This window comes from Alosa sapidissima, chromosome 15, assembly GCF_018492685.1.
Source record: "Alosa sapidissima isolate fAloSap1 chromosome 15, fAloSap1.pri, whole genome shotgun sequence".
In the NCBI taxonomy this organism is placed as follows: Eukaryota; Metazoa; Chordata; class Actinopteri; order Clupeiformes; family Clupeidae; genus Alosa; species Alosa sapidissima.
In genome coordinates this window covers 19009571-19025317 of record NC_055971.1, presented here as the reverse complement: position 1 = coordinate 19025317, position 15747 = coordinate 19009571, and the positions used below count along the sequence as shown (strand labels likewise).

Genomic DNA, 15747 nt, shown 5'->3' with positions numbered 1-15747 from the left:
CAACTTTCAGACCTCGATGTGACCTATTTGTGAGAACAAAGACAAACCCTAAAGGGAGCAACCTTAATAGAACTGAAAATTGAAGACCAGATAAAGCAGCATTATTAAGTGTTTTTAATTAGGTAACAGGAAAAAACCACAGCCCCCTGTGGAAGGTGGCTAAATATAATCAGAATCTCCTCTATGATTCTTTCACATCACTTTGTATCTGATAAATGATAAGTGACAGACTTATATTTCATTCTCTCACGCTGTTTTGCCAACTTCTTCTGAGAGTTCCACTGAGTTCCCTTTCTCTCTTACTTTTAATATTAGCTCTTGTGTGTTTTTTTAATTCATTGTTACACCTGGATGTCACCAAGGCCTCATAAAACATGTATTCACCAACAGTGATATGTTGCCATATCATCACATTCTCAATTACACTGAGTTGTCATTAGGGTGTATTGTATGTCACTGCTTAAACCTACCTGTTAGCATAAAACTCATGCACTGTATCAGCGTAGGTCAACAAATCACATCTGAGAAGTAAGGAACAGGAACATGGATTTTTTTATGGATCTCTGTGTGCGTCTTTTCTGGGTCATTATCCATTATACATCCATTTTTCCATATGGTTTAATTATTTAATCATTCTGGTCCCTCATTTTGCGTCCTTGAAAACTGGATCACAAAGTTATTTCCATATCTCTGTCACCTCCGGTACAAACCAGGAAATCTTATTCCTGCTCTCCTTAATCACATTTTGAGACCACGTCATATGGAAATGAGCCTCTACCGCTCTGAGACTTTCTCTTTAGAGGGAGTGCAAGTGGGAGAGAGGTCTAATCAACAGGGATTTTGGTGCTATGCCTGAAGCATTGTCAACCAATTAAATTATTTATAGGAACTTAAAATGTTTGGGGTTTGTGATTAAAAGAGGAAAGGTAGACTCCGGCGAAAACTATTTGTAGCTGTTCCTTGAAAAATGCGTCCAATTTAATATAAACTAATCAGATGCCTCGATCTCTTTCTACTGAATGTATGCCACCGCTTAACACCACTTGACAACTAGGAATTCTTAAGGAAAGTAACCACAAGTGTTTATAGTCTGTGAGCAGCAGACAAGTTATTCTCGTTGGTGAAAGGGTTTTAAAACCAACTGGTTTTAAACCAGACATTCACTATTTAACACTGGTTACAGAGGTTTCTAACACAAAAGCATTATCTCTCTCACATACACACACACACACACACACACACACACACACACACATTATTATGCACACACACACACACACACACACACAAAGAGAGTTGTCACACTAGAGAGAGGGAGACCTGAACTCTGTATAACAGGTAATGTCATGCTTGTCACATCAGCACATGTGTAGAAACGTTTTGTGAGCTATGAATTACATTGCCCATCATAGCACGACTCACCTTCTCCTGTGAGGAATTTAATGAGGTTGTGACGTTAGGCCCCGCCCAAAAGGACAGGGGCTTTAGAGTTGTCATTTCAGATTGGAGCATCATTACCCTGAGATCAAGTCAACTCATTTCAATTGGAGAGGACAAAACCAACCATTTCTCTTGGCTGTCTGGTAAGCCTTTCCTTGCGCTATGAGAACATTTATTGAATATTCTTGATTTTCTGTTTTATATATTTTTCTATTTTGCATTTGGGTATGTTTCTGCTCTTTATATTTGGATGCTGATGCTAATACTGACTAGGTAGGTTACTGTGTGGATATGTGAGACCTAATGTGCCACAGGTGGTACAGTCTTGCACATATAATGTGCAACATTTTTCGGAATGGCGAATGTAAATATGTGCAAAGACATTCAGTTTTTCATGACTTTTTCCACGTAAGACTTCATTATTCTTTATTGATGTGATACATATTGAGTTGAGTGTTTATAGTTGCATATTCCAAAAGAATATGGTAGCTATGTAGGTATATAGAATTTACTTTGCTTTACTTCAGTATTTTGTCAGTGGATTAGTCACCCCTCAGACTATCATCTCTTTTATTTTGTCTGTGGTTAATTAAACTATAATTGGTTTGGTAAAATGAAATATAATATAATAAAAATATAATATAATAATAATAAAAAAATCTTTAAACTGGTGTAAAGAAGGCAATGTTTAGGCAATATTTTTTCACAATGGACAGTGATGTCATTGGGTCTTTTGTATGGGTTTTTAAATAATAGATATGGGTTTAGGGGGTCCAACCAGATCCATTGTGACCACTCAATGCATACTTTCAACGCTAAGCAGGCAATACCCTTCTGAGCTGGTCAGCATGGGCCAGGTTGCTTTTCTGTCAATATGAACAATATTGTTTTTTATATATTTTTGTCAAGATAACATTAACCACACCATCACACCATTTTGTGTATTCATGGTGTCTGTGTCTTCATGGTGCCTGTGAATTTAGTTGGCAGCTGAAGTCTGTTTCAAACTACCCTAAAAAATTGTTCCAGAATTTGCTTTAGTGCTAATTAGGTCAGACAGATTGACCTACTCCTCTAGTCATTCCCTAATTGAACCAATTCATAAATCTATTTCCTGCTCTTTAGATTAGTAAAGACCATCAAAATGGCACACCAGTTTCCCACCCTTTCAACGGAGCAGAAGAAAGAGCTGCATGAGATTGCCCTGCGCATCGTGTCCCCTGGGAAAGGAATTTTGGCTGCAGATGAGTCTGTGGGTCAGTATTTCCACTTCTATTTGGGCATCCGTGGCCTACTCCGTTAGGGAATTTGGGTGGGGAGGAGTGATTGAACACTGCTTTCCCACATCTACATCCACGAATGAGGCGCCCTCGAGCAAGGCAACACCCAACTGCTCCCCAGGCGTGGGATCAAGGGCTGCCCACTGCTCCAAGTGTGTGTGTGTGTGTGTGTGTGTGTGTGTGTGTGTGTGTGTACACAAATTTCCTACAGGACAAATAAAGTAACTTATTTTGACAGGTGTGCATTTTGGATGAATATGGACATGGATATATTTGTGGACTGAAATAATTTTGAGCCATATGATCACCATGATACATCTATATATTGTAATATTAAAAATATTTATGGCATGTGGCACCATCGCGTTGACATAAACATCTTCTCTGGTGATGTTTTAACACAGGGAGCATGGGGAAACGTCTCAACCAGATCGGTGTTGAGAACACCGAGGAGAACCGACGTCAGTACCGCCAGGTTCTCTTCAGCGCTGATGATCGCATCGACGGCTGCATTGGCGGTGTCATCTTCTTCCATGAGACACTGTACCAGACCTCTGATGATGGCACACCCTTTGTCAAGATGATCAAGGACAAGGCCATCACTGTAGGAATTAAGGTGCATATAGCCTAGACAATCTGCTCATGATGCATCTTGACAGTATATTCAGACATTTCAGGAGAGAGGATGGCATTTTTTTTCTTCATAAATGAGATGCAGTCATCTCAAGAATAACTAAGGTTTCTCTACAGGTTGACAAGGGTGTCGTGCCTTTGGCCGGAACAAATGGGGAGACGACATCACAAGGTAGACAATAGACCTCTGAAAATCGCCTACATAAAGGAACCAAAGCTGCCATCTTTGCCCATATAAGGAGATCCGGGTGTTAATTGAAACTAACTACCTATGGCAGCATTGCAAGTTAGCTCTATCAAAAATCTAAGTTCGCTGTCTTAACATAGCCTACCGAAGATCACAGTAGGCCTACCCACTCGAAGGCAGATGATAAAAGTGTGTTGAGCAAAACGTCTGCATTTCAGACTTCTTCGTCCCCGCGAGACTTTAACAGGTGCGATAATTCAAAATCCCCATGTTATTCTCCCATAGGAAAGATCTCAAAGATGGCAGCTTTTTTGTAGGCAATCTTCAGAGTTCTATTTAGAGTGAAAGATGTTAACTGGAGGAAACACAAAAATGTTGCCCTAAGAAAACCACATGCAGAGACAACACAATTAAGGAAGATTTTAGAGAAAAACAGCAGAAAGACAAAACAGACTGATAGACAGGACAACAATTTTGGTCAAAAAAGAGATTGATTTCAAAATGGCAGACAATAAAATTTTACCAAATCTGTAAGGCTAATTGGCGAAGATTAGCCTGGCCCTGCCCACCTAGATCTTCACCGTTCATAACAGTTTCCCTCAGACAAGAAAAATGTCAGGCCAATCAGTGACGAGAGACAAAAACTAAACTTATTGTGTAGGCCTACACAGAAAGCAGCAACACTTGCATTTACAGCAAAGGTGGACACAAACATCGTTTCCTTCCTGTTCATGCTGTTTATTGTCAGTTTGTAAAGTTTAGGCGAAGTAGGAAGTAATGTTAGGAATCTCTGATTAATGTGATTGGTAAGGCTGTGGACCAATGATTTCAGAGTTCGTGCCCATCGCGATGCAAGTGTTTCCCAATCGAGAGCAGTGGTGGACATTACTTGAGTACATTTACTCTAGTTTATTTACTGTAGCGTAGGCCTACTTAAGTCGCTTTTTTATGTATTTGTACTTGACTTGAGTATTTCAATTTTGTTTTGTTTTGTTTTATTTTGTTTTGTTTTGTTTTACTTTTACTCAAGTACATTTCTAGGCCAAATATCTTACTTTTTACTCGACTACATTTTGTGACAGCTGAAGTAGGCTACAGCTGAAGTTCCATTTGGAAAAAAAGACTGTCCAAATATAAGTATACTCTTTTTGATCCCTTGAGGGAAATTTGGTCTCTGCATTTATCACAATCCATGAATTAGTGAAACACACACAGCGAGGTGAAGCACACACTAATACCGGCGCAGTGAGCTGCCTGCATCAACAGCGGTGCTCGGGGAGCAGTGAGGGGTTAGGTGCTTTGCTCAAGGGCACTTCAGCCGTGCCTACTGGTCGGGGTTCGAACCGGCAACCCTCCGGTTACAGGTCCGAAGTGCTAACCAGTAGTCCACGGCTGCCACAAATACACAAATACATGTGTACTCACATGTGTATTTTCTATAATGGCGTTGCCTAACCTATGTTATTGTTATATCCACTATTTAGGCCTACTGTACCTTGTTGACCCCTTGACCATACCTTGCCTCATGATGCCATCAAGCAAATGATGATAGACAATCTGACACTATCAAACACAAAAGGGAACATCTTGATTTGGTCCGGAAGTGTAAAGCATTCAACAAAGCAAAACGTGGTTACTTTGAAGTAGGCCTATCTAAGATATCACATTAGTTTGTTTCTAGTTATTTTTACAAACAACAATTCTTAGTAGATTTTGTCCTTGAATGAAGGAGAAAGGCTCAAGGAATGCCTATGTCTGTGCCGAATCATTTCAACAATAGTAAATGCAACTGTTAGTCATAATACATTTCAGGACTTTTACTTTCGATACTTAAGTAGGCTACATTTGAAGGCAAGTAGGCTACTTTTGTACTTTCACTCAAGTGGAAATGTAAAAGGACTTCTACTTTTACTGGAGTAACATTTGAACATGTGTATCTCTACTTTCACTCAAGTAGGCCTACAGGATTTGTGTACTTCGTCCACCACTGAGATTTGAGAGTCAGTCAGATTCTGTTCACTTTGTGAATTTTTTTTAGGCTAGGAGAAGATCCCCAAAACGAACCATTCATATGTATGTTTCTCAAAGATGACAATGGACCACTTTGCATTTGTAGCCTAGCACTAACGGGTCCTTGTTTCAATAGGACTTGATGGCCTATCAGAGCGTTGTGCTCAGTACAAAAAGGATGGGGCTGACTTTGCTAAGTGGCGTTGTGTGTTGAAGATCAGCGATAGCACCCCCTCTAACCTGGCCATCAAAGAGAATGCTAATGTTCTTGCCCGCTACGCTAGCATTTGTCAGCAGGTAAGAACTGTCCAACAAAATGCACAAACCAATTGTAGGCTAATTGGCTTAAGATTCATCATTATCATAGTCGTAGTAGGCCTACATATCCATATGAATGTATGCTGCCACCTTGTGGTAATGTAGCCTATGGCAATTTGTCACTGTTTCTCAATTGCCAGTGCTTCATTGAACTGATTGTTTTCCCCATTTGTGTTCCAGCATGGTATTGTGCCAATTGTTGAGCCTGAAATCTTGCCCGATGGAGATCATGACCTTAAATGTTCTCAGTTTGTCACAGAAAAGGTTGGGAACTGTCGTATATGTCAAACCCAATACCTGTGTTTGCTCTGTAGTCTGCACACATTCTGGTGATGTGCACTGAAACCTTTGCACTTTTCCAGGTGCTGACAGCAGTATACAAAGCAATGTTTGAGCACCATGTGTATCTGGAAGGTACACTGCTGAAGCCCAACATGGTAACTCCTGGCCATAGCTGCCTCACCAAATTCAGCCCTGAAGAGGTTGCCATGGCCACAGTGACAGCCCTGCGTCGTACTGTTCCCCCTGCCGTCACAGGTTTCAATTATTTGTTCATGAATCTTGATTATAAGCTATGTCAAAGGTCAATCGTTTCATTCATAGGCACCACTTTAGACAAATGTAAGTCATAAATGCTCATATACATTTTTCCCACACACCTCTTCAATACATATATATATAACCTTGAACAAGGTTGTGGTATCCGCACATTGCAGGGATTACTTTTCTGTCCGGTGGACAGAGTGAGGAAGAGGCCTCTGTCAACCTGAATGCCATCAATAACTGTCCTCTAGTGAAGCCCTGGGCCCTCACCTTCTCTTTCGGCCGAGCCCTACAAGCATCTGCCCTGAAGACCTGGCGCGGCCTGAAGGACAACGAGAGCGCAGCCACAGAGGAGTTCATCAAGAGAGCAGAGGTATGCTCTTCTCCCTCAGCTCTGGATTGGGAAGCTCTGCTTCACTATACAACAACTCACTGCTTTTCTGTTTTCTTGAATTCCTCTCTACCACCCTCAACCGCTCCTTCTTTTTTTTCTGTCTGTCTGTCCAGGTCAACAGCCTGGCCTCCCAGGGGAAATACACCGGTGGTGAAGATGGCAGTGGAGGAGCTGCTCAATCAAACTACATTTCTCATCATGCATACTGACCAAGCCTGCCAGTGACACACTTACAATCCAAATAGTTGGCCAATAGACAACCTCACTGCCGTGATCGTGACCATGTTCTTGCAGCACAGGCTCATATGCCCCCCCATATCTTTAGAAGAAATATTATTTACAATATTATTGGTGTTGTGTTGAGTGGACTTGAATCTGTTAGCACTTACTGATCACTTCTACACATATTTTCCTATAGGCCTAAGTAGTATTCAGACATGCAAAAAGAGACACGGAAGTTTCCATGGCCGACAAACAAATGAGCAGGTGTCTGAAACCAGGAACAGTGAAATGATAATGGAGAGTTGCATTAAACAGGTGTGAAATTAATTAATATTATTGGACATTGTAAGGGTAGCCTACAAATCATCACTCTCAGCACAGCAGTAGTACAACTAAAGAAACCAGTGGTGAGCTGTTTTAGGTTTATGCTATCTTTCATAGTGCCATAACCTCAGTATACTAATGGCTTCAGGTCCTGGTTTGATGGGTAGCCTAGGCTATGTTTGGCACAGGCCTCAATGGAACTATAGATTTATTGTGACTGCCAATTTTTGGTTGTTGTTTGTTAATTAATTACACATTATTGTGAAAATGTTCAACTAATAAAATTGTAGAATCTAAGGGTTGGTGGATTATTTTAGAGATTACATTTACAACATACATTTACAACAAGTAATAGCATATACTTAATATATAGTAGGCCTACATATTATATATATATATATATATATATATATATATATATATATATATATATATATATATATATATATAGACACACACACACACACACATACATATATATAGAGAGAGAGAGTTTTATTTAATTAAGCTGTAGAAAAGATAACACAAATGAACAGCAGTGATGTTAGCCCAGCACAACAGGGGCAGAGAGTGAATCATGATACGCATGCATCTCCCGCGCAAATTGTAGGTCTATTGTTGTCGACGCGCGAGCTCACCTTGCAACACACACTAAACTGCGCATAAAGGACGGGTGTACTGAGGTTGGAATAAGTTAGGTTACAAATAATTACTGTTTGAAATAAGGTAGCATGCCTAGTAATGTAACCATATCATTATCTTTCTGTATTTCTAATTATTTGCATTAAAATTACATATCGTGCAAATACGCATTTAAAACCCACGTAGTTATATATTAGACTACATTAAACACTTCCTAGGCTATAGTTCAAGATCGTTTGTTTCTTAGTTGTATATAAACAAAGCCTATTAACTGCACGAACTATTTTATTTATCGGATGTATACTATAGGAGGTACTTCAGGTCAAAATAAGGCTTATTTCCGGTGATCATTACATCCGCACTAACCAAGCGCGGTTCCTGACGTTCGGTTGTGTGTGGCCACGCTCTTGACTGAATCGGATAGTCCGATAGCTAGTTAGTGGAGTACCTTCCGCGAACAGATTGCCGCAGGTCCAAGGTTGTTTGTCGTGTTGGTGCTGCAACTCTAGTGTTTGGAGCTATCAAAGATCATTTTGCGGCCTTTGATAGATTTTTATTTTGCGCATCAACCACATTAATCGTATTCTACCGCTGAGAAAATATTGGCCTGTAAGCCATGTCTGGTGGCAGTAGCGTGATCCGAGGCCCAGCTGGGAACAACGACTGCCGAATCTATGTGGGGAACCTGCCACCCGATATTCGCACGAAAGACGTCGAAGATGTGTTCTACAAATACGGCGCAATTCGAGACATCGACCTTAAAAATCGCAGAGGAGGACCTCCATTCGCTTTTGTCGAGTTTGAGGACCCAAGGTAAAGGGCTAATTTGCTGTAGTAACGTTAGCTAGCTATGGCTTGCGCGCTAATCTGTGTTGCTAGGCTAGGTTAGCTTTTTGGTAGTCTTGCTAGTCCAATATCACCGCGATGCTAACGTTAGCCATTACTAGCTAATAAATAAGATAATGTCTAACTATTGCGCCAACTTGTATTAACTTGTATGATTAAGCCAAACTAATAAAACTTTATTAGCACCATGGAAGCTTATTTTTGTGAATGGTCTTGAAATGAGATGTAGATACCCTGGAGTATATTCGCATGCGGTTAGCAGAAAGCGTTTTTGCGTGGGGTTGCTGTTGAGTTAGTTTCTTCGCGCGCGTGCATGATTTTAAAGTTAGTCAACATTGGCCAGCTAGTAAGCTAATGTTTTGCTAATTCAATTATGTTAAATATTAGCTAGTGTCCGTTGTTGGGCAATCGCAGGCAATGTGTTTGAACCCTGTTTGTTGTAAACCGCCAAGTTAGAACATTATGACTTCTTAAACATTTTAGTGTCGCTTCAACACTGCCACTTTTCAACTGTCCGTCAAGTAATGTTAATATGAAATGGATGGCTACGTGTCTTCGTTAACGCTAGATTCCTAGTTGCAGTGTTGCTTGGCTCTTAAGACAAGTGCAATTGTTTACTTGATCTGAAACTTGCAGTGTAGAGCTATGTATATATCCACGTAGGAATGTGCTCAGTTGTGCCTTGAATTCTTGCAGAGACGCTGAAGACGCTGTGTACGGACGCGATGGCTACGACTACGATGGTTACCGTCTTCGAGTGGAGTTTCCCAGGAGTGGAAGGGGAATGGGCAGAGGTGGATTTGGAGGGATGGGTGGGGCCCCCAGGGGGCGCTATGGACCCCCGTCCAGGCGTTCAGAATACAGAGTCATAGTTTCAGGTGAGTTACTCCTTTTTTTTTTTCAGTTTCAATTTCTACTTATCAGTTTCCATTTCTACTTATCATTTGTATGGTGTGATTACTTGTTTAGATAAGGATTGGGAAGAGACTACAGCACGTGCTGATGACTTTTGGGATCTGTTTTTAATTGAAGTGTTAGAAAGAAATGAGTAAAGTGTGGTCCCCCAGTAAGTTCTACAAATCTGTGCTGTCTCTTCTACAGGGCTTCCCCCCAGTGGCAGCTGGCAGGACCTGAAGGATCACATGCGTGAAGCAGGTGATGTATGTTATGCTGATGTATTCCGCGATGGGACTGGTGTTGTGGAATTTGTGCGCAAAGAAGACATGACCTACGCCGTTCGAAAGCTGGACAACACTAAATTCCGCTCACACGAGGTAGGTCTGGCATCTTGTTGCAATAGACTTGGGATGTGTGTCGTTAAGGTAAGCCGATTGCTTCAGAAGCGGTTGGACTTGTAGCCATCCATGTTTTCTAATTGGACCACGCGCTGGTGTTAGACACGTACCAGCATGGAACGTCAGACGAACTATTGTCATAGGATGTCCCAAAACCACTGGTATGTGTACCTGTATGGTAATCTGGGCTGCATAATGTTTTTTTCCCTTCCTGTGTCCTCAACCGTCAGTTTGTTCTCGTGTCCCCAGGGTGAAACTGCATATGTGCGGGTGAAGGTGGATGGCCCACGCAGCCCCAGCTATGGAAGGTCACGCTCCCGCAGTCGTAGCCGGAGCAGGAGCCGCAGTCGGAGCAGGAGCAAGAGCCGCAGCTACTCCCCACGCCGCGGCCGCGGGTCTCCCCAGTACTCCCCGCGCCATAGCCGATCCCGTTCCCGCTCCTAAACGCCACCTGAGCGGAGCTGAGCACTGACGCTTTAGGTGGAGCCCTGTTGTCAAACCACCGCCTCCCGCCTCCTTCCCTTTTGTTTTAACCCACTTCATTTTTTCAATGAGTCCATATTTTAATTTCCTTTTTTGCTTTTTTGTTCCTCCCATCCTTCCCTTCCTCCCTCCCTCATATCCTCGATGGTTTTTGGTGGACATCTTGGTATGTTGTATCTCTGGTCCCATATCCTTCACCTAGTCCTCAGACCCTAATTGTCAGGCTCTGGTTCTATTTAAAGTGCGTTTTACCTGATTCAGCTTTGTTTTCTTTTTCTTTTTTTAATAAAAGAAAATGGAAGTCTTTCTTATCCAGCAAGTTTCGAATATTAAGCTGTAATGAGTTCCACTGTTTTTGTGTCCCTTGGATTTGGTGGGTTGTCATTATTACAAATGTGGATTTTACTGTCTTCCTATAGATGTCTGACAAGATGGATTAAAAATCTTTGGAATAAAGGTTTTTTGGAGCACATCTCATTCATTAGGATAACCCAGTAGCAGGTAGATGTATTATGTGTAGGCAATAGTTTGAGTACATGTAACACAATAGGGAAAAGCTTTCTTTTGTCATTTAAGAATTTGTCTTTTGACTTAAATGTAAGGTAGGCTTTTGTGTGCTTTTTTTTGTTTGTTTCATGACCATGGTAAATAACCATTGAGCATAAGTCTGACCTTAAACTAAGGAGTTATAGGAGAAGATTTTTTTTTTTTTCTCCCCCTCCCCTTGCTTGAAATTACTTGGTAGATTTTGATCGACAGTTTTATTACAATGCTCTCAGTTCCACTTTTGGAAATCTCGTAATTAAGCTTTATTATAGATGCATGTTTTGAGAAATTTGAGGAAGAAAAGAATTGGGACAGACGTGATTCTAACTTGCCTCCTCTTTTTGGTTTTTGCTGGTATTAAAGGTTTGGAATGGAGGAGTGGCTCTGTGGATCCCAATCCGTGAAGCCGGATCGTTGGATCATTTCAGAATCAGGATTAGCATAGGGAATGCTGGATGCATGGAGCGGGATCAATTTACCTGGGATCGTAGGATTGGAGCCCTCACCAGTAATGGAAATCTAGATCAAGCGACTTCTTGCAATTGGCAGTTTTTCTTCAACTCGATTAACACGTTAGATGGCACATGGTTGGAGGATATTTTTTTATTTTTATACAAGGGAAGCAGAGGATGAACTGAGAGGATCAGTTGCATTGGATGGAGTCAACATAAGTCTGGTAAATTGGGTTGGGGTCTGTCGTGGGTTTATTTTTCCTTTCCTTTTTTTTTCCTGTTTTCTTTTTTCTTTCAGACAGCAGAATCTCAAAACTGGCTTAAAAGCATTTCCATTAAGGCCTTTTATTCCACCACAATAAAGTTTTTGAATTAAAGTGACCGCTTTAGTTTTGTCTAGTTTGTATGGAGTGTGAAATTTAAACTTGTGGCTTTCCTCCCTTGTTAGTAACCAGAGATAATTAGTGGACTTTAAACATCAACCAAAAGTTCAGCAAGGAATATTCTCTCCTTTGATGCTTTAATTTGTTGATGCAGATTCCCTTTATACCTTCCCGATTTAGGACACTGCCATTGCTAAGATGGTTAAGAAAATGGTGCATATTTAAATTGGTGCTGAGCTGTTGAACTTCAAACCCAAATGACACATGCTGACACCTAACAGTGCGGAAGAGGCGTGCAACCTGTAACAATTTGAAATACAGTTGTGTGCAGAATAATAGTAGGCCTAGTGTGTTTTTAAAAAAATTGACTAAAGCTCAATCCTTAGAATAGCTGTTAATTCCAAGCATGACCGAAATTGATAAAGTTTGTGTTATACCTTTACAGAAAGTGAAGAAAAAGTAATGTTACGCTGTTCAAAAAATAGCAGTGTTTGCATTTTTCTTTATAAAAAACATTTATTGTATAAACTGAAAAATGTCAAGATTTTGCTTTACTTCAAATCACTGCACTAATATCTAGTTGCATTACCATTATTTCTGAGAATTGCTTCACATCTGTGTTGCATGGAGTTGACCAACTACTAGCACCTGTGAACAGGTATTCTAGCCCAGGACGATTGAACTATATTCCACAATTCCTCTGCATTTCTGGGTTTTGCCTCAGAAACAGCATTTTTGATGTCACCCCACAAGTTTTCTATAGGATTGAGGTCTTGGGATCGGGCTGGCTTCTCCATAACGTCGATGTTGTTAGTCTGGAACCGATACTTTGCTTGTTTACTGGTGTGTTTTGGGTCATTGTCTTGTTGAAACACCCATTTCAAAGGAATTTCCTCTTCAGCATAAGACAACATGACCTTTTCAAATATTTTGATGTTTTGAAACTGACAGTTTGTCCAATGACCCACATGCACTGAATTCAATCCTATGGTAAACTTGTGGGGTGGCATCAAAAATGCTGTTTCTTAGACAAAACCCAGAAATGCAGAGGAATTGTGGAATGTAGTTCAATCATCCTGGGCTGGAATCCAATCAACACAGATGTGAAGCAATTCTCAGAAATAATGGTAATGCAACTAGATATTAGTGCAGTGATTCAAAGTAAAGCAAGATCTTGATATTTTTCAGCTTATACAGTAAATGACTTTGTAAGGGAAAAATGCGAACACTGTTATTTTTTTGAACAGCGTAACATTACTTTTTCTTCACTTTCTGTAAAGGTATTAAGAGTGTGTCCATGAGAGGACCAGGCGGGGGTGACATGCACCCGGGGGAACTGTCCAAGCCCACCGGGGGACCAGGCGGTGGGCTTGGACAGTTTGAAGGGTCCACCTAAAAACTCAAAAAGCCAAAATAGTACAACATTTGAAACAACCCAGGGGGAGTTAGGACCGCCTCCTTGTTTTAGGGCAAAAACCTCAAAAAAAAGGCCCAAAATTGCATAAAATGTTGACATCCCTCCTGCTGTTAGATTTAAACACAGCAAAGTAACAATCCAAAGGAATCCATGCCATCAAAGGTCCATCCAAGGTTAGTTTAAAACTGGAGTTACAAGGCGTAAGGTTTGACTGGTGTCAGTCCAGGACTGCACATGTCCACTATGTCACATGCTTTTTGGCGAATACACAAAAAATAGCAATATTCAGACCTGAATATCTCCAATGAGCAATCTCCTGCACATCTGTGGACTTCATAAATCAAAAGAAAAATGCTCTGCCTTTTTATTATTTTTTTTGTGGCAACCGCCTAAATAGTGTGATCCAGCCAGTGATTTCAAATACATATCTACTTCAATGATTGGTTGAAAATAATGTTTAGGTCATTTATGGTGGACAAATGGAGATATATTATCACCAATCATGTCTGCTGATCAAATCCAAGCTACATTTAATGTCCTGAGTGTAATATATTCCTTAAGGTAGCTCAAAATGACATCGGGTGACATACACCGTAGGTCTAATTTTTGCAAATGTGATATCTTCAACATATCTCAGGGCTAGAAACAGTCACTTGGACTCAAATAATAACTTGTAAGATTTTGATAGTCAAAGGTCAAGGTCACTGTGACCTTATGTACATCCCATTGTGGTGAATAAACCTCTAAAAATCCCTGACATAATTGCAAATGTGGTACAAACATTCACACTGGCCCTTTCTGAAACCAATCCCTACCCACTCCCCTAAGTTACAGTGTGCACTCAGGTGGGAATCACCCTTACAGCTAAATCGAGTTCTCCATGTAAATGGGAAAATGTTGGAGTTCTTTTATCACTTTTGGGTTCTATAGGCTAGTTGGAACTGCTCACCTCAATGAACTATGATAAGCTATGCTAACAGTGGGTGCTTCAGACTGAGGTACTGCACACACACAGATGAGAAGGGTATGTATCATCTTATCTAACTCTGGCAGAGACAATAAGATAATTTCCCAAAATGTTGGCGTGTTCCTTTAACACTTGGTTAGGAGTGCAAGTGGCTAGGGAGAGAGTGTAGCTAGTTTCGGAAAGGGCCTTTCACTCACAGATAACAAATTAATTTGAATTTGATGGTCAAAGCTCATAGGTCAGGGTCATTGTGCTCTCACATTCTTGTGAGGAATGCCTATAGGAAGTTTTCTCAAGTTCACTCAAAGATGAACTGATTAGATGTGAGTGGTCAATGTTACTGTGACCTCTCAAAAAAACATGGGCCTACTGTATTTTTACACCTGGAACACAATATCCTGGAAACACCTTGAGGGAGTTATTTCAAATTTAGCACAACTTAGGCCCTGTACACACATAACCAGATATTTTATGTTATGGTCTTTCGTCCACACATAAACAGTGTTTTAGCCCACACAGATATTTTTTTAAAACTTCTAAAGAGAATGCTGGTTTACTTGGATCTGTGGACATCCAAAATGGAGATTTTTACGAACAAGTATATACGCATATATACTCTTTTGATCCTGTGAGGGAAATTTGGTCTCTGCTTAGTGAAACACACACACAGCACACAGTGAACACACATAACAGTGAGGTGAAGCACACACTAATCCCGACGCAGTGAGCTGCCTACTACAGCGGCGCTTGGGGAGCAGTGAGGGGTTAGGTGTCTTGCTCAAGGGCACGTCAGCCGTTCCTACTGGTCGGGGTTCAAACCGGCAACCCTTCAGTTACAAGGCTGAAGCACTAACCAGTAGGCCACGGCTGCCCCCTTGGACAAGGACGTGATGGTTACTTTGGGTATTGGGTGGGCTTTACTTGTTTCGTAGCCTACTGTACCTCGATGTCCATCCATCGTAAAAACATGTCTGTAGACTCTGCTTATTAGTACAAGTTGTTTTAAAGCAGAGACTCTGATATGGTATAACCACCTAGCTTCATGTTAGGGTCCCACAAAGAAATCTGTCTGAAACATTGAAAACATGATAATGTACATTACTTGTGAATCTGTTTCCATTGCATGTCACATGACCAGTGGATAAAGTGGGATTTGGCAGGTGGGGGAACCCTAAAATCCAGTGTCGGTGCAACGGGGAAGAATGACTCACCGTAGGACAACATATTGAGTATCGTGGTGTAGCAATACTTTTTGGACAAGAATTGATAGCTTCTTGGTCACCTCTGTACACACGAAAATTAACTCCCCAATTATTTTAACAATATAATCGTGCTGTATCGTTGGTATGAAAGAATATATTTATT

The 15747-nt window shown here is 40.8% G+C and overlaps 2 protein-coding genes across 6 annotated transcripts; both read left to right on the top strand.

Annotated features, from left to right (window-relative positions):
- Positions 1-1461: 1461 nt before the first annotated feature.
- aldoca (aldolase C, fructose-bisphosphate, a) lies at positions 1462-7648 on the top strand. Its single transcript, XM_042064675.1, has 9 exons — positions 1462-1583; positions 2566-2696; positions 3125-3336; positions 3471-3525; positions 5687-5847; positions 6049-6132; positions 6231-6405; positions 6585-6784; positions 6919-7648. Exons 2-9 carry the CDS (start codon positions 2585-2587, stop codon positions 7012-7014), a joined length of 1095 nt encoding a protein of 364 aa, XP_041920609.1. The 5' UTR covers positions 1462-1583; positions 2566-2584; the 3' UTR covers positions 7015-7648.
- Positions 7649-8342: 694 nt separating this feature from the next.
- Positions 8343-11996, top strand: LOC121684118 (serine/arginine-rich splicing factor 1A). Of its 5 annotated transcripts, XR_006023033.1 has the most exons (6): positions 8343-8806; positions 9536-9717; positions 9941-10113; positions 10384-10614; positions 11037-11118; positions 11527-11996. XR_006023033.1 is itself a non-coding variant. In XM_042064059.1 (5 exons), the coding sequence occupies exons 1-4, from the start codon at positions 8610-8612 to the stop codon at positions 10576-10578; spliced, it is 747 nt and encodes a 248-aa protein (XP_041919993.1). In that variant the 5' UTR covers positions 8343-8609; the 3' UTR covers positions 10579-10614; positions 11527-11996. The 5 variants fall into 5 exon arrangements, 3 of the variants coding, with proteins under 3 accessions (XP_041919993.1, XP_041919992.1, XP_041919991.1); XR_006023032.1 differs by having other exon boundaries at positions 10384-11118; XM_042064059.1 differs by lacking the exon at positions 11037-11118.
- The last annotated feature ends 3751 nt before the right edge of the window (positions 11997-15747 follow it).